The 21,094-nt window shown below is 38.0% G+C and overlaps 1 protein-coding gene across 1 annotated transcript; it reads right to left on the bottom strand.

Annotated features, from left to right (window-relative positions):
• Window positions 1-2,471: 2,471 nt before the first annotated feature.
• gc2 (guanylyl cyclase 2) lies at window positions 2,472-19,728 on the bottom strand. Its single transcript, XM_007242027.3, has 19 exons — window positions 19,469-19,728; window positions 16,936-17,795; window positions 15,318-15,625; window positions 13,905-14,259; window positions 12,557-12,641; window positions 12,362-12,458; window positions 12,147-12,272; window positions 11,957-12,037; window positions 11,531-11,707; window positions 10,712-10,868; window positions 10,363-10,512; window positions 9,971-10,119; window positions 9,263-9,426; window positions 8,486-8,678; window positions 8,197-8,371; window positions 7,967-8,065; window positions 7,763-7,857; window positions 6,898-6,983; window positions 2,472-3,771 (listed from the first exon to the last, which is right to left on the bottom strand). Exons 2-19 carry the CDS (start codon window positions 17,693-17,695, stop codon window positions 3,651-3,653), a joined length of 3,378 nt encoding a protein of 1,125 aa, XP_007242089.3. The 5' UTR covers window positions 17,696-17,795; window positions 19,469-19,728; the 3' UTR covers window positions 2,472-3,650.
• Window positions 19,729-21,094: the final 1,366 nt, after the last annotated feature.

The following is a 21,094-nucleotide window of genomic DNA, read 5'->3' as shown; positions in this document are numbered from 1 at the left end:
TCCATTATGGGCTGTGTGAACACTGAGACCAGTTTCAGAAGCACCTAATATAACCTGAACATAACAATGAACAATGAACTTTCCTGTTATGTTTAACTGTAAGGAACAGCAGTAATTTTAACGGTCAGATTGACCTGGTGCATGTTTAACCATCCAAGTGCTGAAAATTTGTTTCCACCAAACTGTCTAATCTTTAGTTAATCAATATTTAGTACAAACAAATAATCACACTGAAAAAAATCACATTTTAAACTTTGTATTCTCTGTCCAACATTCTGTATGACCTAAACAGTGTGAGTGTAATGCAAACATTTTAATTCCTATTTTTAATGCTAACATAATAAATTAGTAAAGTAGAGGTAGGTGCACTGACTCAAATCTGGGAAGGTTGCCAGTTGTATATCAGTAGCAATGACTCAATTGCTCCTTCAAGTGGAGCACGGGGTGAATTACCTCATGCCTGATTTAACAATCACTGTAGCCTGCCCTTCATTGCTTATTGTAATGCTGTATGCAGTATGTATAACAGTAACAGATTGGCCTAGAAAGACTAGTATTTTGTTTTGTAATCACAAAGTTCTGACTGGGTCAAGACTGTTGCATTTTGTTGCATGTGGAGAAATCACACTGCATATGAATATACAAGAGACCTCTTCAGTTTCTGAATCAGTTTCTCTGATTTTGCTATTTATAGGTATATGTTTAAGTAAATTGAAAATTCCAAATACAAAAAATGGTCATTTAGAGCATTTATTTGCAGAAAATGAGAAATGGCTGAAATAACAAAAAAGATGCAGAGCTTTCAGACCTCAAATAATGCAAAAAACAAGTTCATATTCATAAAGTTTTAAGAGATCAGAAATCAATATGTCAATGCAGTTTTCATGCATCTTGGCATGTTCTCCTCCACCAGTCTTATACATTGCTTTTGGGTAACTTTATGCCACTCCTGGTGCAAAAATTCAAACAGTTCAGCTTGGTTTGATGGCTTGTGATCATCCTAAGATCTTCCTCTTGATTATATTTTAGAGGTTTTAGTTTTTTCCAGAGCTGTAGTTCCAAAACTACTGTCAAACTACTGTTTATTTACTTTGTGCCAAAATGTCATGGTGAACGGACAAACAGAAATGCTATAAAATTACTCAAAATAATTCGATTTTATACTGACTTCTGAAGTCAAGTTTTTTTTGTTCTCCTATAACTTTTTGGAGATAAAAGGTTCCTGCCTGATGGTAAAAAAAAAAAAATAAAATAAAATCCTGCCCCACAGGATTTCAAAGATAATGGCTGTCACACTGCTCTTCGGGAACATACTGTACATCTTTATTCTCATGTATGATCTTAACCATCTTCAAATAAAATTAAATAATAATTGTATTATTCTTTTAGTCCTAAACTCCAAGTATCATCAGCAGTATACAATATACTGGCATTAACTGGCACAGTTTCCATGCAGTGCATTCTCCTTGTGCATCTTTAATATAGTTATAGATGATTATATAAAGAGACACAAGTGTAGTTATGGTATAATCTATGTGTAAGATGACTGACAGGCTTTAGAGATGTGTAATCTGGTTAAGGATGACCTCGTCAGTATTTGCCCTTCTTATAGAGGGCCAGGCTACTACCCCTTTGGCCTAATCCATGCAGCATGTAGGTCACCATCTGCTGCGTTTACAGCTCTGACCACAAAAGGGCGTAGTTTCATTGTACTGTACATTTCAGTACAGTTTCATTGTACAGCCCTTTGTCAATTTGGAAAAACATTAAACACACATCTGCTAAAACAAATGACAGTTTTATTGAAAACAGATAAAGATTCATAATGTTTTATTTGAAAAATATGTATATATGGATTTAATGAGCAAATATTAATTTGGTCTTTAGTTAGGATTATGTGCATTCTGTAAGAGATGCTAAGAATAGCTATAGTAAGATAATTAAACCCATTTGAAAGTAAGTACTAGTGTTGTAGTCAAGATCAAGACCAAGAGTAGCCAAGTCAGAGACAAGACAAGATAAAGATTATTATTAAAAAAAAAAAAAAACAGAAATTAAATAGGTTGTAACTCATTATCATTAATTGTACATGCTGATTGATAAACCGAGACCAAAAGAGACCTATTGCAAATGAGGTAGAGACCACTAGATTATTGTCTTAAATAGCATTGTAGTAAATGAGTCTTAAGACCATAAATGATCTTATCTTGGTCTTAACCTAATTTAGGCTCAGTTTGTCAGAAATTATTACAGAGATTAACTGATTCCAATGCTTTTATCTGAGGTAACTTCAATTTATTAAAAACTTTCAAATCTTATGTTCTATATATTACTTAATTTTATATTTAGGGTAATATGGAGTATATTTATTTATAATGGAGTTACATACTATTTAATTTATTTTTTTCATTTCATTTTTTTTTTATATATGAATCCAGCCTTAGTCTTGCCTCAGACTTAACTAATAAAAGTCTTGGTCTTGACATGAATTTGGCTCTATCAGTCTTGACTACAACACATGTCTTGAGACCAATACTGACTGGACTTGGATACTACAACACAAATAAGTACTGCAGTATAACAGCAGAAACAATTCTGCAGCTGAACTTCTAACAGGCTAAATCTGGATTCAATCTGGATAATTTGATTGTAACATAAACTCTGATATTTTTACTGTCTTTTTTAAAACATAATTTCTTATTCATAAACATTACAACAGATACAACTGAATGATGTACAGTGAGAATGACAACACAACTGAAAAGTTTATGCATCAGTGACATCCACTGGAGTCCATACTTAACAGACCTCTTATCTTACTTACTTATTCAGTATGTAAACCATTGAAATATTGCACCCTTATGTCCAAAGACATCAGACCAAAGAGGTCAGAGAGTTGAATTTTCCATTATGAAGTTTTCTCCTTATAGATGTTGGGAACGGCAGTTCAAGGAAGAGATGAATGAGAAACGGTTCACTGAAACAAACAATTTCTCTTAAACATTAAGCACTAAAACATCACAACACATGTAGCTATATGGACATGTTATCACATACACCATAATATTTAACCATTCTTTCCTTCCTCCAGCCTCTTCTTCTCTCTTCCTTCTTTCTCCCTTAGATCCAATCCCTCTCTTGCTGAGTAATGGATTCCCAGGGGATAATTTTAGTTGCTCATGTGACTATGACTCGGTGTCACAAAGGTGCTTCAAATTCAGTGTAGGCCTGAAGTCCTTCCGTGCAGAGAACAGGGTTAAGCCCTGCACTTCCTGAGACTGAGCCCAAAGCTTCTGAGAGGTAGTTCTGGAATATACTATTAAGGGGGTTTGATTAGACGTGTGATGAGCTTGCTGCTTATTACAGTTTAAGGAGGACTTCCAGGAGGACAGACCATGGCATCCAATGCGTGTCTTCTACCATTAATTTCAAGCAGAATCTGTGAGCATCCAGCAAGAAAATAGGCCATCCCAGCATGAGAGACTGGTGTTCATCCAGAGAGAGAATAAGAAGAAGACTTTACAGACGAGACCTTTACGAAGGCTCATTAGGTCCTCATTCCATGTTCGAAGGAAGGACAATTCATTAAACTCCTTTCACTTGATGTCTGTCCCCAGTGCACGAGTCAAAAAGGCACAGGTGAAGGGTCGTCAGTGATGGTGTATCATGACGTTGCCTTCATCGGCCATGGTGAGCTGGGTCACCTGGCGCACAGCCGAGAGCTTCCTCACAGCCTTGTGAAGCATCATTTTAAAGTCCTTGGACTCACGCCTGCAAAACACCACACAGCAACAGACAGCGGCCCATCAGCCTGGTTTACTTAATACAGCATGAAATAGAATGTGCAGTTTGAACTTACGGCTTATTTATACGCCCATATTCTATGTACGAAAACGAATATATACATTTAAACTATGTAACCATCATTGCCTACATACTGTACTTCTGTGCTTCATTTACACTGGATATTTGGCTTCAGAAAAGGGCATTTTACAGTTAAATGTTTCTAAGTGACCTAAATAATAACAAATAAAATCAATGCAGATTATGAAAAGGAGACTCCATCCGTAGCTGTATCCATAAACTTTCAGAGAATTTAAATTTAAATATAAACTAAATGAATACAGATTACCGACAGAAGGTCACATCCATTTCTTTATCCATAAACTTTCAGAATACAGACAGAAGGCTCCGTTCAAATCTTTGTTCATATGCTTTTAGAAAACTGTACAGATAAAAAAAAAAATGAAGGCAGAATACGGACAGAAGGCTCGAGCCATATCTGTATAAATACGCTTTCAGAGAATGTGCACTAAAATAAATGAAATGAATGCAGAATACGGACAGAAAGCTTTATCTGTATCTATACACTTTTGGATGTTGTGCACAAATTTGAACTAAATGAATGCAGAATACGGACAGAAGGCTCGATCCGTATCTGTATAAATACGCTTTCAGAGAATGTGTACTAATATAAATGGAATACATGCAGAATACGCACGGAAGTCTCTATCTGTATCTGTATGTATTCAGTCCTATCTACAGTTTATGATCTAATAAAACAACAAACATTTATAAACGTTCTGAATGGGATCACAATACAACTCATAACACACATCAGTAGTTTCTTTAAGTCTATGTTAAGACACTGATGCCTGGAACACGAGGAGGACACGAGACATACAGAGCATGACAGAATACGCAAACAGACACACATCAGCATGCCAAACATAGCCAGGCATCCGGTTTTCAAAAGCTGACCACATTCACAGCTATCCATATCAGAAGAGTGTCATGCCATCTGAAAGCAGAGAGCATGTATAACTAGCTATCTTTGGCTTCACAAGTCATGAATCTTCCAAGTCCAAAAATGTCTGTCCAAATCCAGAGGGGCGAAAGTGTCACATACTGGAAAGTTACATCAGCGTTTGTCTATCAGTTTTTATTTTATAAACTTTTTTTGTCAATGGTTTAGTTGCTTCCTTGCAGGAATTTATTTACAATGTTTACAAATATCACATTTCCATTCATTTGTTAATTTATACAAATACACCTTATACATATAAATGAATGGAAGCTAGTGGCCAGTAATGAGCATTACATAATTTGCATAGTGCCAATTGGTGGCCATTTACTTCCATTCACTGTTCGCATCATTAGCACTTTGATTGGGCTATCCGTTACCCTTTGTAAACACATTCACGCAAACACACCTGACACACAGATATTCTTGCAAAGCTACAATGATATGCTGGGTTGTTTTTAAGTGTTTTAAATGTTTGAGTGACAATCAGCAGATTAAAGAAACACTCCTATATTTTTCCAACTGAAACTCTACCTGCTGCATCTGTAGCATACTCTCGATTACCACAACAGTGATTTTAATGTTGCTTATTTCCCATTAAAACAAGGAGGGGGCCATCTTTGTTTTTCCTGTGCTAGAACTTAGTAGTATAATATGGTCTTTTTCACCTCTATAAAATGATAAGGGCAGATGTATGAATGTTTGGGTGAATGTTCTAAATTTAAAGTATTATTGGTTCCTTTATTATTCTTTTTTTTTTCTTTCTTTTTTATATACTTTAAAAATATTTGTTTTGTAGGACAGGCATCATTATAAGCATTATGCTACTGCCTGTCCCTTTTTTGTCACTATTTTGTTGACAATATTTGTGGTGTTGATAGTTATTGTATTATGCAATGACTTACTGACTGAATTAAGAATTACCATCATTTTCAAAAATAAACAAATAAATTAAGCATCTTAAATCATAGACGCAGGTTATCTTCTTTGGATGACAGTTGATATAAGTTGTACAATGACCTACCCCACATAGCAAAAATTATCTGGCCGCAAATAATCCAAATGTTCTGGCCCAGTGTCCTTTTGCACGTTGGGCCAGTACCAGTACAGATTTGGTTTGCAGACATCCGGGCCAGATCTCAGCAATTTCTTTACTCATATGGCCCAAATCCGGCCCACATCCAGAGCCTAATTTCTCATCTGGATCAGTTCCGGACCAGAGGCGTACAACTGTGGCCACTGGCCTGGATCTGCATCTCCTAAAACTATTAATATTATAAATGAATAATTATAGATAAATTATTGGAATCTTATCACAAACCGGACCCGGATTGTATCCGGGCCACATCCACTAAACGGATGCAACTGTTGTGCGGATCCGCCATAGAAAAAAACAGATCCGGATCGGAGTCGCCTGCTGTCTGGGACACCATTGATTTTTCTGTGATGTGTTTAAAAGTAAGTTAGCTTTGCTCTAAATGGCTTAAAATAATATTAAGCAGCCTCTTGTAATGTTGAGCTAGCATAACTACAGTAGCTTCTTCATCATTAGCGTCCAAATTAAATATCATACTTCAACTGCATTCACTTTGAATATGAAAGACCATAAACCATCTAATACAAAATGCTACAATCAGCCCATTTACTTCTATTTGAAGACAAGTTTTGAGTCAATATATTTCTTGTTTTTTTTCCAAGTAGAGTAATGTGTGGCAATGACTGTCTGAGACGATCAAGTGTTGCTAGAGATACAGCAGAAAGAGGTGCTGTTGAAAAACACCGGAGATTTCCTTCAAAAACAACTTGAAAGTAGAAGAACTGAGTTTTATTCATTGTTGGAGAATGTATTCCCAATATAGTGGCATCCAGATGCCACATTCAGTAATGTTATACATTCTCCATACACAACATTACCTCAGTTATTCTTCTTTGCAAGCTCTTTCTCCGCTTTCCGCTTCTTGTATGCGGCTATTTCCTCCAGCTGCAAGCCATGTGCCATTTGCCTGCAAAAATATATCGGACAGGATAAAGAAAAAAACACACATGGGGACACACACAAACGCGCCGCAGGCCGCGGGACGGCCCTGTCTTACCCTGACTTGAGCTCAGGTGGGATGGGTAAAGGTTTGGTGAAGCCATCCCGTCCAATGAGCCAGTATGTCTCTTCTGTGCCTTTTCCCTGTGAAGAAGAGAGAACTAAAGTGAGTGAAGAAAAAGTCTTTATCAGTTAAAGATATCAAAACAGATGTTTTTCAAATGTTGCAGGTGACTGGAAAGAAAATGGAAGGCCACAAAAAACACTCATCACCCTCTTCCAAAGTCTAGAATCACTGTCCAGAGGTATAAGACCAATATTTTAACAATTTAAAAACTAATTTGGCTGCAAAATTAATATGCTAAATAATTATAGATTAGTGTATGAAAATCATGTGCATGTTTCTCATATGGCAGATGGAGCTATTTAATTGTTGGAAGGATAGTATTGTGAATTTTTACTGAATCAATTAATTCTAAAATTTCAAATAATTAAGATGAATCTGCAAAGATATAAAAAATCTGCTTTGAATTAGGATACAATTTAAGGCAAACTAACTAAATGGAGAATTACAGCACCTTATTAATAATTAAATATTCTTTGTGTTTAAAACATTTACAAAAACATCTAAAATACAATTTGAAATGCACAATCCTATCTGCACATGTTCTCATGATGTGTTTATCCATTGTTGCATTAATACTGCTAAGACCTAATAAGATGTTTCGTATTGTGTTGTAGGTGTTGCAGGTGTCTAGTTTTCTTAAACTCAGATTGACAGAAGTGTATGTTAACAGATTAATATTTATAAAACAAAAAAAGTTTTCTGTAGCTTCACACAAATATACAGAACAGTGTATCTGATAATCTGATCATCATATTCCTTAAAATTATTTAATGAAATGACAGAACTTTGGTCCTACCTTTATTTCAGTCCTGCCACATAACTGCACCTTATAACCAGCTTTCATCTCTCGTAGAATTTGGACAGTACTGGAGTGAATATGTATCCTGTGTGCTGTTGGAATACAAAAACTCAAAACTTAAATAGACAAATAGACCTCACTAAACAAGAACTGTCTGACACAGTATAAATAAAGACAATGTTCTGAATGTGAAAAACCCACGCGTCCCTGTAGCTTCCATTCTAGAGGCTGTGTTCACTGTATCTCCAAACAGGCAGTATCTTGGCATAGTCAAGCCCACGACACCAGCTACACAAGAACCTACAGTGAAGATATATGAGCACTTAAGTAGTTTTGTCTATTAGCCCTGAAAAGGGATAAAGACAATTTGATGCATGGAAGTGACACAACATTAGCCTCTATCACGTTGTTTTGCCATCTTGTATCCTAACCTGTATGAATTCCTATTCGGATTCGGACTGGGACGTCAGGCATGTGTCGCATCTTAAATGTTCCCACTGCACTGAGGATGTCCAGTGCCATGTTGGCAATCTCAGCTGCATGCCGGTTCCCATTGGGCACTGGTAAACCTGATGCTACCATGTAGGCATCACCTATGGTCTCAACCTACAGATTACAGAGAGCAGAGCACTTAGAACAGCTTTATATACCATTACATTTACTTTTTATTATTCCAGTATCAGATTATGTAGTACAAATACAGCTGTCAGTCTTGTATACCTTATACACATCGTGGTTCGCGATGATTTCATCAAAAGTTGAGTAGAGGTCATTTAGAAGGTCAACCACCTCGATGGGCTCACTGTTGGCTGAAATGGTTGTGAAGCCAACAATATCACTGAAGTAGATGGTGACGCACTCATAGTACTCGGGTTCCACTGTGGTTCCCAGTTTCAAGGCCTCAGCTACTGACCTGGAGCATAAGATACATCTTACACTTTTAAATGTAATCCATTAGTCATAGCACATTTCCTTCACATTTCAATCTTTATTATAAATTATGTTACCAAAAATATTCACTTGTCTGCTATAGCATGCATTTAAATTTGAGTGACATCCTATTCTTTAAACATAGGGTTTAATATGATGTAGTCACACCATGCGCTTCATCTCTTCTGGGAAGGCTTTCTACAAGGTTTAGGAGTGTGTTTATGGGAATTTTTGATCATCCATTCAGAAGTGCATTTGTGAGGTCAGACACCGACACTAGATGAGAAGGCCTGCCTTACAGTCTCCACTTTAATGCATTCCAAAGATGTCCTGTCAGGTTAAGGTCAGAACATTATCCATGTCTTTATGGTCCTTGCTTTCTAAACTTAAACTTTTCCGCAAAGTTGGGAGTATGACATTTTCACTGAGCTCCTGAGAGTGACCCATTCTTTTACTAGTGTTTGTAGAAGCAGTCTGCAAAACCTGTGGCCATGGAAGTGATTTGAACACCTGAATTAAATGATTTGAATGAGTGAGTAAATATGTATGTAAGTGCATTTGACTCACGGTGGCAGCATCTGTGTGAGCAGCTTCTCTGTCTTCTGTTTCTCAATCTCCAGCTCCTCTGTCCTCTCCCTAATCAGCTCCTCCAGGTTAGAGGAGTACTGCTCCAGCATTCGCAGCATGGAGTCGATTATGTTGGTTTTCTTCCCTTTATTTATGTTCTTAAACTAAGAAAAGGAAGAGATAGAAGGAAGAGACTCATAGACCATGTGGACTATAAGAGACAACTTAACAACACACAAAACGTTCTTCAATGTGGGTGTTGTTTTACACTGACATGTCAAAACACTGGAACGTGAACTGGTATTGTGTCCCATTAAAAAAACTTGGGAAGTCCCACACCACTATATGTTATGAGGTGTTTCCTTGTGAATGAGGTTAAACACTGGAGTTAGAGTGAGGCCTGATAGTGGGGGTTCTCAAGCCATTCCCTGATATAACCCTTCATGAGAAAAGTACATACTGCTATTCTTCTAAATCCCTTAATATATACAGTATCTATCATGTAGAAATCAATGCCCTTCTTCTTTATTAATACTCATAAAATATGCATTTGGGTTTAGTTCCTTTTTAACAAAAAAGACTATGCTTCATCACAGTAAGGAATTATAAATAATTTGTATAATCATCTAAAAGTAAATATGCTCAGAGAGGTCTACTAAAGTTCTATATCATAATTTTTAAAAAGAGAGTTAAAAGGAGACATTTTACCTGATCAAAAATTTCCTCAAAGGTGGGTCTATTCTCAGGCTGCTCATTCCAGCATTGCTTCATCAGCTGGATGCACTCTACTGGAGCATGATCTGGATATACTGTGGGACGACATAACGGAGGAGGCTTCCGGATTTTCTGGAGTATTTCTATAGGATTTAGAGAGAGTTAGAAAAACTTTTATCATATATACAAGGAGAAAAGTATTTAATGTAAACAGATTTAAGACTTGAGGCCAAGTTGAGCTTTGTTTGGGTTTATTGCATGTTTATAATGTATATCTGTAGTTTATCATACCAGTACAATCATACCCAAAAATCCAATAATGTACTGTTGTGGTCATGAGAAATAAGGTGGTATAAGGTATAAAGTGAAGGGAGTATTTATGTTACCCTCAGCAGATAAATCTAACATGCAGAAAGGAGGCCCTCGAGCCACCACTTCCTGCATGACGATAGAGAAGCTGTACACGTCCCCTGGGAAAGTGCCATTCTGCCCTGGGAATGAACCTCGTAAGAGCTCAGGAGCTGTCCACAGCAGCTCTGTGAAGCACACACACACAAAACAAGTCAATATAACACACAAATAGAGAAACAGTAGATATTAGCTTTGTCTGTCTGTGCATATCCTAGCAAAACCTAAATCTTAACAACCTTAAAAAAAGGAAATCAGTACTCAAATTTGAACCTTGGTCCCATTGTCCAGTTTAATAGGATACGGCGCACTCACACACACACTCACCCTCAGCCGATGGCTCAACATACTGGAACTTCTGGGCTTCCAACAATTTATTGTAAGCATAGTCGGTCACTTTGAGTACAAAACGTCCATCAACCAAGCAGTTCCTGGATTTCAGCCTTCCATGACAAACATTCCTGTGGTGGAGGTACTTCATACCCTGCAGAGCAAAAATGCATGTATCATCACATTGACTTACTTCTTTCTATAAGACAATGCAAAACCATATTCCTGCACAAATGTATTACAAAGTCATAGCTGCAGTTGAGAACATTGGGTTCAAGTCCCTGTCTGGGTGACAATAGCCCTATCTGGATGGGATTATTTTCCCAAGGGGTCCTGGGTTAATTTTATGTGATTTTATTCCTGTCTGGAACGACCATGTGTGTTTTTCTCAGATGTCCTCTGAGAAAATTACAGGCCAAATTACCTACTGTTTTTCAATTAAATCTGTCGTGGTTTTAAGGTAATTTTAGTCCCGTCCGGACTCACATCTCCTCGCGTTTAATAAAATAGCTATTTCTCCACTGCCACAAACCACACATACACTTTGGGTGCGCATTTCCACGGAAATCCACATAAACACAACAGTGAGAGGAAATGGAGGAGCTACTGAACGTGATTTTTTGAGTAGAAGTGAGAACTATTTTTCACTATATCAATACAAAACTTAAGGTAATTTAGTAATAATAATAATAATAATAATAAGAAGACATTTTTAGTACTTGTTGATTAAATTAGTTCCAGTTCCAGTACAGAATCCGTGATGCGTGTTTTAGGTCCCAGTCAATGTAGTCCCAATATCCTTAAAGAGAGCACTACCTTAATGAGGTCCAGCAGCAGTGAAGACTTAAACATCCAGTCCAGCTTCACATCATCATTTAGCAGCAGGTCTTCCAGGCTCCCTCGGGAGCAGAACTCCGTCACAATGGCGAAGACTCCACAGTCATGGAAGAGACCCATGAAGGGGTTCACATTCTCGTGCCTTATATCCCTCATCTGCACATACAGGAAGAGCTTATTTATTAACCAATTTACATTCTTACCACTGAAATGGATGTGGTTAAACTAAGAGATTTTTAATCTTTCAGTGAGGATCCAGAAGCTTAATAAATGAAATAGTTAAAGTTAAAAGACTCTAATTGAGGACTCAATTCTCCCACATTGATGGGAAAGAATTCACTCCGCAAACATTATGTGACTTTAGTGTGACAGGATCAGCAATGGAAAAATGCAGAGGGGACCAACCAGTTCAAATAGTTCAGTGGTGCTGGGGTTGATGCCCTGAAAGGTTCCATCGGGAAATCTTTTCAGCCAAGCCCAATCACCCTGCAGAGCAAGAGTAAAGAGAAATCACAATAAACCCTTTTGAACCTTTTTTTGTAAAGCCATATTAAGCTATAATCTACTTATGATGAAGTGTTTGAGTGTCTTTTACCTCATAAACAGCGACATTCGTGTTTTCATGGGTAGCTGGCGACTGACTTGAGATTGGAGAAATAAGGCTGCGCTCTGAGGAGCTTTTTCTGGTTTCACTGGTCCTGCTGTCATCGAAACTCATCTTCTGTTTCCAGGAAACAGAGCCACAGATGAGTGAGAATCATGTTAGATTCAGTTATTTTCATGTATTTAAAATATATGTGTAGAAATTACCTTGTTACTTAATGATGGGATGATGAAGACAATATCTTCTAAGGTTAGTAAGATTTTATCTGCATTCCGAACTACTCGGATCTGAATGATCCGTCGCCTAGGAGACATGAACAATTCAGTGAACCTGTTTTTAAAGTTTTTAAAGAGTGAGAAACACTATTAGTCTGCCTTATAAAATGGCAGAAGGATAGTTACCTTATTAAGTATATACATGCAGAACAGAAGAAGACCAGAAGAATGATACAAAGAGAGATAATAACCAATTGGAAAAGATCCATACCTGAAGAAATAGGAGGGAAAAAATATTTCAAACAGGTCCAATCAACATATCTGTTTGTGTGGAATGCAATTACTATGTGTGTAACTATGCACAAAGCATATACATATGTGCATGGCTTGCATATAGTGTATGTGTCTGTGTGTATGATTTATGGCTTTGGTATATCTAAGGATAACAATACTAGAGAAAGCACATACTTTTGAACATTTTTTAACTAATCTCTAACTGCAACATCTTTAGGGTACTGCCCTGTACACATTTAGAATCTGTATAACGTAAGTATCCACCAGTGTTGCCCAATATACTCCCTTCTCATTGTATATGAATGCCAGAATCAGATTTTATCTGCTTTGCTTCAGTATCTAAATGTAGCATGGTCTTGTTGGTTATGTTGATTAACCAGATTAGTCATAATTGGTCAAAAAGCTTGGTGATCAACCAGCTTCCCAGATAACAGAGAACATTTTAAGAACGTTTAGTAACATTTCAAAAAGGTACCAAGAATGTTAGTTTTATGTAAAATTACATTATTAATGTTCCAGGAACGTTCTGAAAACATTTGACATAATGGTTTAGTTTGATTTAGCTTGGTTTGAATCACGTTATTAAAGCGTTTCTCTCATAATGTTTCCAGACAAATACTAACATTATGGAAACAGTAACAGTAATGTTTCCTAAATTAAAAATTAAAACATTGACACAAGTGACATTGCAGCTCTGTTACCCGAACATCTGTTAGAACAAAATGTTCCAAGAACATTCTAAAAACTTGACAAATGGAACGTATTAAGAATGTTAACTGTTACGTTCAGAAAAAGTTCAACTAACCAAAAAAATGGTAGCTGAGTTGGTGATACTAGTCATACCTGTCAGCTGTCTTGCTTGGTCTGAATGATCATCACTGTAAATCACAATCAAAAACATACACTAACTATGCTCATGAAGAGCTAAGCTGGTTCATTGGCTTATCCAGCTGTTTTTTTCCGCTGGGATTTAAACTAAAATCATTTGTGGCATAAACTGAACCTTTAGACCATTATTGACTTCAGTTGATTTTTGCACCAATGTTTTTTTTTTTTTTTTTTCTACTGATAGAACATATATTTTTTATCTATATTAATTTATAGTAAATTATTCTATGCTACAGACACAAGAGATAGAGGTTATATTGAAAGTCCTTTACACATATGCACATATCTGTTTGTCTGTATGTTTGTTTTTATACTTGTATACATGCATTAGTGTGTTCGTTCCATTTCTCACCTCCACTACAAATCTCCCCCTCTGTGAACCAGCAGCTGGAGTCCGTCTTGGGCAGAACCCATGCCGGAAAGTGAATTGAGCGGCCAAGAAAGTGCACCGTATCTGTCTCCATCTCTATGCGGTAGGAAGGCCTCAGTTCAGATGAAACTCCATCTGTGTCCAGCACAACATAATCCAGCAGACCTGAGCCAGTGGGTGAAGTGCGAATGGGGTGGCTAAAGCCTTTGAAAGACAGATTTCGGGCATGCTGGGCCAGGCTCCCCCCATACATCCACTTTCCTGAGGTCTGCACACCCCGCATGGCATGGGCCACAAGCAGTATGGAGGAGTAGATGGTGCCAAACAGTGGAGAGACCTGTTGGATGACAGTGTGAGTAATGATTTGTATATTGTATTTTTCTCACTATAAGACGCACTTACAACTTTTTTAATTCCCCAAAAATCGATAGCGTGCCTGATAATCCAGTACACCTTATGTATGAATTTTACCAGTCAGATTATAAGGAGCAGTAAAGCCAATCCGCTGAAGTACAGAGTTATACAGGAGTTTCAGTTTAGTTTTCCAGCACTGAGGCTGGAGAAATATTTGCATTAGCCACTAATCACGCTAAGCGCTAGCTCTTCTGCCGTTCATAGGTGAGTATATCAAACTCTAGCCTGCATGTTTACCATGTTAAAATGAGCTACCTGAGACGAACCGCTAGCTAAGCTGGCTAATATTGCCCCTGTTTACTGAAACCATCAGGGTTCCTCAGTGTAGCGCTGTCGGGCAGCATTAGCCGCTAACCGCAGCTAGCCTTAGTGGAAATCTGGAAATCTAAGCTTACTGTAAATAAACTGTTTTATGAGAGAAATCTATGTAGCTTAAAGTCCAGTGCTTGTTTGACTTTTAAAGGAAATGTTTTTTTTTTTTTATTAAAGTTTTAAGCTAAAAAAAGCTAAAGTTTTTAGCTTAGCTGAATTAGAAGCAAAACATGGCGGCACCCCTGTTCCTCACTAGTGTCGCATAATGTGCCTTATAATCCATTGCTTTTTGTGTCTGAAAATAGACCAGATAATAGACATTTATTCTTAGTGTGCCTTATCCAGTGCACCTTATAGTGCAAAAAATATGGTAAGTGTAATTACAGACTTGTTAACTTTGTATTGAAAATATATTCTACTCTATTAAAACGTTTAGAAACAAGTTACATTTTTATATTTTATAATAACCTTAAGAAAATATCAAAACATTAAATCATGAAAAAAAATCTCCACAAATTGCAAAAAAATCTGATATTGCAAACAAAGAAGAGAACATAAGTTACTTTTTTTTACTTGTAATATTTTTTTTAGAATGAATCTTTAGCAACACCACTTTTTCTTTGCGTTTTCGCTTTGCGCAAAAAAATCTATAAATCTCCAGCTCTGTACCTGCTGTGGTTGGAGGCTGAAAGGAAGTTCTCCAGTCTTTTGTGCCTCAGTGAAGGCATGGTAGAAAGAGTGCTGTTCTGGAGACTCCACAGTGATGGTGAGCACAGCATCATAGGCCTTCAGCAGTTTGCTGTTGTTGTGTAGTAGATCAGGCTGGTGCAGGTGGTGGTAGGGCAGGCTGTAGAAGAGGGTATCATAGGGCACAAACACTAGGGAGCCGTGGGTCATCTGCATGTCATGGGCCATCTCTAGGAGCAGCTTCTGAACCTTACCCCCTATTAAGACTGAGTGCATGCAGAGGATGACCACTAGAGGGAAGGAAAAAATAAATGAGTGAGAGGAAGTGTGGGAATGAGAAGAGTTGCTTGTTTTATCAAATACACAAATCACATTCATACACTTTGTTAGGTCAATGACCATTATTACTGACAATTTGTGGCTACACAGTTTATCAGCTGGAAAAAGACCACTACTGGACCACTGCTGACATAGTTGTCTGTCGCAATGGGATGAGAATATTGGGCACTATGGTGTTGCTGAGGTTTTATAATGCTGAAAATAGTACACCGATCAAAAATTTACAGCCAGATGGAATTTCATAGTCAGAAACTACCTCAAATGAAGCAATAGCAAAAGGGTGAATTAACCTGGAAGTTCAGGACATGAAATTTCAACATACTAGGAACCTTAAATACTTTTGTGTCTGGAATATGGTTAGCCCTTTTACCCTAAAATGAGTCCTAACTTATCTACTTATCAGATGATATTTTATTTATTTTGAATAAAATGTGTTTAATTCTAGGATGAATCTTTGGGGCTGCTTTGATGGGTTTTTTTTAGCTTAAATGTGCAATATATTAGCAAACTCTTGATTACAGCAGCTTCCCTTTACTATTCGTTTCGGAAGTCTTCACAGGTGAAAACACTTGTGCTTTAAATAAGATTATACTTTACTTCAGTTTTTCCATTTTTATTGTTTCAAATTCTCTAAATTACTTTACAGCTCACAGTAACCATACCTTAAACATGGTGCTTTAGTGACCGTATGCATAGTAAACACACATGCATGTCAATGACTGCTTAGTGTGATTCATTTTTCAGTAAAATATCTTGTAAATAGACCTGCTGAACCATGTCTGAGCTTTTTTTTTAACCTCAGATACATCAGATAATTAATATTGTACAACAAAGGACAATTTAAAACACTCAATAAGGTGACAATTCTACTTTGTGTCTAAGGAGGCCACATTGTTTAAAAACCCCAGCAATACTAATGTGCTCAAAATTGTCCACTAGCCAATCCACTAATATCTATTTAAATGCAGTCTTGGCATGATAACAGATATAACACCTGCTTGTCTTTTGTTAGCTTGTGTTTGGGGCCTATTAAGCTCAATTGATTGGCCGTTGGCGTGTTGGCCAATGCAGAAAAAAACATCACGTTTTTCTGTAATCTTTGGTCTGAGTGCAGTGACTTTGCGATAATTCTGCACTTAATGATAACACTTTACAACAAGGGTAGATATTTTTCACTGATAAGTGGTTACAATGATGCATTTTTGAATATGTGCATTAGTGCCTGTATGTGTTCATTTAATAGCATTTCATTGTAACTTACATCGAAGGTCCTTAACTTTCTTGACCTTGGTCAGGGCATCTAACATGCTGACCGAGTCCTTTCCAGTGGACACCACTATCCCAACAGGCATGCCGTGGCTGCGTAAAGCCCTGGTCAGCTCATGGCCGGTCTCTATCCAAATGTCCTCGTTTGAAGAAATGATGCCCACGTGAGCCCAGCGGAAGTGGCGCATGAAATGCAGCAGCACCAGTGAGGGCAGGGGCATGGTGCGGGCAAAAGTGGGGTGCCTACGGAGGTTGTCCAGTTCATAGCTAAGACACGACCAGCTGAACACTGCTTTATTCCAGTTCTTCCCCAGCAGGGACACCATGTCACAGTAGCCAGGGTTGACGGGACCGATGAAGCTGGATGCACGGGTGTAGTACCCGACGAAACGTGAAAGAGCATGTGATGTCTCACAGTCCTCCTCCAGGATCACATAATCAAACGTGGCCCCAGGCCAGAGGGAGGGGTCCCTGTTAATACGGCTGACGGCCAGTTGTGCTGCCACACTGGGATAGGCCTTGGCAAAGAGGGGGTCACAAGACCACGGTCCCACCACCCCAACCCGGAATGAAGCAGCCGTTGGTAAGGAAACAAGGAGGTAAAGCAGGATCAGGGAGGCCCAGAGGGGCCTATTGCTGCAAACTGAGACATGGCTGTACTGGAGGGGGAAAGATACACATCGATTAGGGGTGTGGAGTCTTCTGCTGGTCCATTCTGGCGGTAAGCTGTAAAAGGCATGGAACTTCTGTTGCATCTCAAGGCCACAACTCGCCTGCGCAGTGGGTGGGTTGGCACAGTCTGGATCCCACTCACTGTCACATCAGAGGTGTCTTCATTTCAGTCCTCACATAGCTCTGTAGAGAGAGAAAATGTCACGGCATAGCTGAAAATGTTATGCAGAATAGACAACTACATACCATGAGTTATTTGTTTATTAGCTAGTTTGTAAGTACAAGTAATTGGATGATCAGTAGGGATCTCTAATGCTTTTCGAATTTATATTGGAATCCTGTTCATAAAAGCTCCCCCTTTAACAAGTAATGCCCCCAACATGCATACAACTGCCTCTTTTTGAACTGATGCTGATTCAGCATTGATAAGAAAATATGTCTGATATGTCATGTCTGATACAGCAGCCAACAGACACCTGTGCTGACAAAAGGGATGAAATGCCATCTACACAACCCAAAAAGAGCAAAGCCAATTGTGCTACCTCAGTATTCCGCTGCTGATGGCAGGCATCATGATCCTGGATTCAAATCAGCATTCTATAAAATACTGCTTGGAACCGGATTCTGATCATTTGATGGTGGAATTGGAATTCTGAGCTGATTCTGTCTTGGTGCCTTTGCTACTTTTTCTATTATTCAACTCATCCTTTGGCTCAGGTATGGCCTGTTGGGCTAAAAGCCCTAAAGCAGGGGTTGGCAATCGGCGGCCCGCAGGCCAGATGTGGCCCGCCAAAAAATTCAACGCTTCTCTGGCAGGCTTTTGTTTACATTCCTCCTCTGTCTCTCTGTCGCGCTCTGTGTGACTTTAGTTTCCGCCCATTCTCGTTTTTTCTGCCCGTTCTTGGGCTCCCTATCGCCTTATAATGCCTTTTTTCCCTGGTGTATCCTGATTCACTAGCCAGGGCAACGGTAGTGTATTGGACCACAATCTTGACGAAACGGGTTCGATCCTGCGTGAGAAGCGGTGTGTTTATATATTTTTTTCCTTTCTTCTTGGGTTTACCTGCTTCATTTTCCAAAAACAGATTTTTTCGTGGCCAGCCACGTAATGGTTTGGAAAATATCTGGCCCGCAGCCAAAACGAATTGCCGACCCCTGCTCTAATGCCATTGCACTAAATAAAACACTACTGACTCTGTATATACATATCAGCAAAGCACCCACTGTCATGCCACTACCAGTCTCAGTTTCACCTCTATCTGATAAACTTAGAGAGAGCAAAATATGCACTATAGTGAATAAAGATAACCCTGTGTAATGATTATGAAATTTGCTTGTGTTTTTCTGGTATAAGGTACATTTACCTAATACTATTATGGGGTAGATGGAGTTTTAGTACGAAAAAGCAGAAGTAACATTTCTATTTAGAGATTCACACTGGCTCACTGGTGTCAGGTGCTAGAGAGATTGAGGCTAAGAAGTGGATTGCAACAATCCTGTTAAGCGTAGACTGTGTCTCATACCTCCATATTGCTATAACACATAACGTTCATTCCTTTCATAAATAGCACCCTGTAGGATACTCTTTAAAGTTACTTTTTGGCTGAACGATATCTTTGTCTGTTCTGTTGTGCACAGTGCAAATGACACATTTCAACCAAATTTAAAACTATATTTATTACTCTGTGAACACGTGTGCAAATAAAATAAGTGTGATAAGTCGCTAAAGGGATTTCTCTACTGCTTGCGTGTATAAATCTAAGCTTCAATCACTAGTATCAGCTATGCAGAAAACTATAAGCAACATTAACAATGCATATCATTCATCGCACAATGAGAAAAGAAAGTTTACCTACCGTTTCAAAAGTGAATACAGTACATTTGGATTAGCTGCTTGTTATCCTCATCCATGCAGAAAAAAATTGTAGGCCACCATCATTGCGAACTAGGCTCCACATTCACAAGATGCTACAGATACTCACAAAAATTGCATTGTTTTTTTGCTGTGAAATAAATCCAAATCTATACTATAAGAAAAGTGAGGTGTCCAAATGAGCGCCATTGGTTGTGCAGAGGGCCCTGACAGGGCTCCGGTCAGCATTGGGTTACATTTGTAATCCTCTCCAAGTCTCCTCTGCTTTGTAGGATGACACAGCCTACCTGCAGATTATATCAATCCAATTTCACTATTTCACTGTGGGTAGTAAATCGTTTAGCAGGTTGTCTACAGGAATATATATTAATATTTTAATTGATGTATTCCTCGCTGCCTTTTTGATAATGCAAATAATCATCCTAGACCAAAGGAATGCAAATAAGAGAGGAATAGACTTAAATAATTCAGTTTCAATGCTAGTAGATGTTAGGTGTTAGTTTAATTGTATTTCTACAAAACTCTTACTACACTCTTATAAAATAAAAATAAACGGTTCTTCAATTGATACTTTGGTTTCATAAAGAACCAAATAGTCTAAGTAGGGTTCCTTATGGAATCAATAGCGCATTCTCGGCATCATCAGTAAAAAAAACACTTTTAATTTTTAAGAATTTAGCTTAAACTTGATTATTTTTTATGCCTGGTCACTACATCACTGGTATCAAGATTTGGACCACATGCATTTACAGTTAAATATGCAAATTAGCTGTTTGCATGGCAATAATTACTGGTGTTTTAGTTGTACTGGGAGGAGTTTTAATGGCCTAATGCGTTTTGGTGAGATGGGAGGGGTTACATTGCTGTAACATGTGACTCAAATGCATGTCAGATCATTTTCTAAAGTAGTTTAGTGATCAGATTTGTATCTGTTTTAAATGCATCTTGGGTTTACATTGGCCTTATTCCTTATTCTGATACTCAATGCACATGAAGTAACCATGTGTAAACTGTTCATTTTTTATATATTTGCTATATGCATCTAGTATTTTAACTAAACTATTTGAGAGTGACTATTGTTTCTTAAATTACCACACAGGATATTTTGACTCCAGTTAATAAACTTAAGTGTATTAATTAGTTATTAAGATATTACAAAATGCAAAATGACCAGTTTTCTCTGCAATTCAGAATTAAACATTATTACAAAGAAAAAAAACCTTAGCCAGCACAATGTCAGAGTGCGTAAATGGTGTCATGGGAAAAGTGGCGCAATACACACTGGAATGGTCCTGCGGTTGAGTTCTCCAACCAGATGATCCCATTAGTTTATTCATCACTGTGGTTGTTTTGGATACACGCAAGTGTGTTCATGAAGTAGCATGCAAATGCACAAACTTAAGACAGAACCAGATGGCCTACTCCCACGAGTGCCTGCAGCTCCCGATGTCCTTATAAAGCTAAACTCGACTCTTTTAGTTGTTGAGTTTGGACAGAGCCAGTGCCACAAACACTGCTGGGGGGATGACTTGGTGGTAACTTGTCTCTGATCTGGTCAAATACTACAGTAGCCTCCCACTCATACTTAAGTCTAATCGCACAGAGATCA

Source organism: Astyanax mexicanus, chromosome 8 (genome assembly GCF_023375975.1).
Source record: "Astyanax mexicanus isolate ESR-SI-001 chromosome 8, AstMex3_surface, whole genome shotgun sequence".
Taxonomy (NCBI): domain Eukaryota; kingdom Metazoa; phylum Chordata; class Actinopteri; order Characiformes; family Acestrorhamphidae; genus Astyanax; species Astyanax mexicanus.
This window is presented reverse-complemented; position numbering and strand designations above follow the sequence as displayed.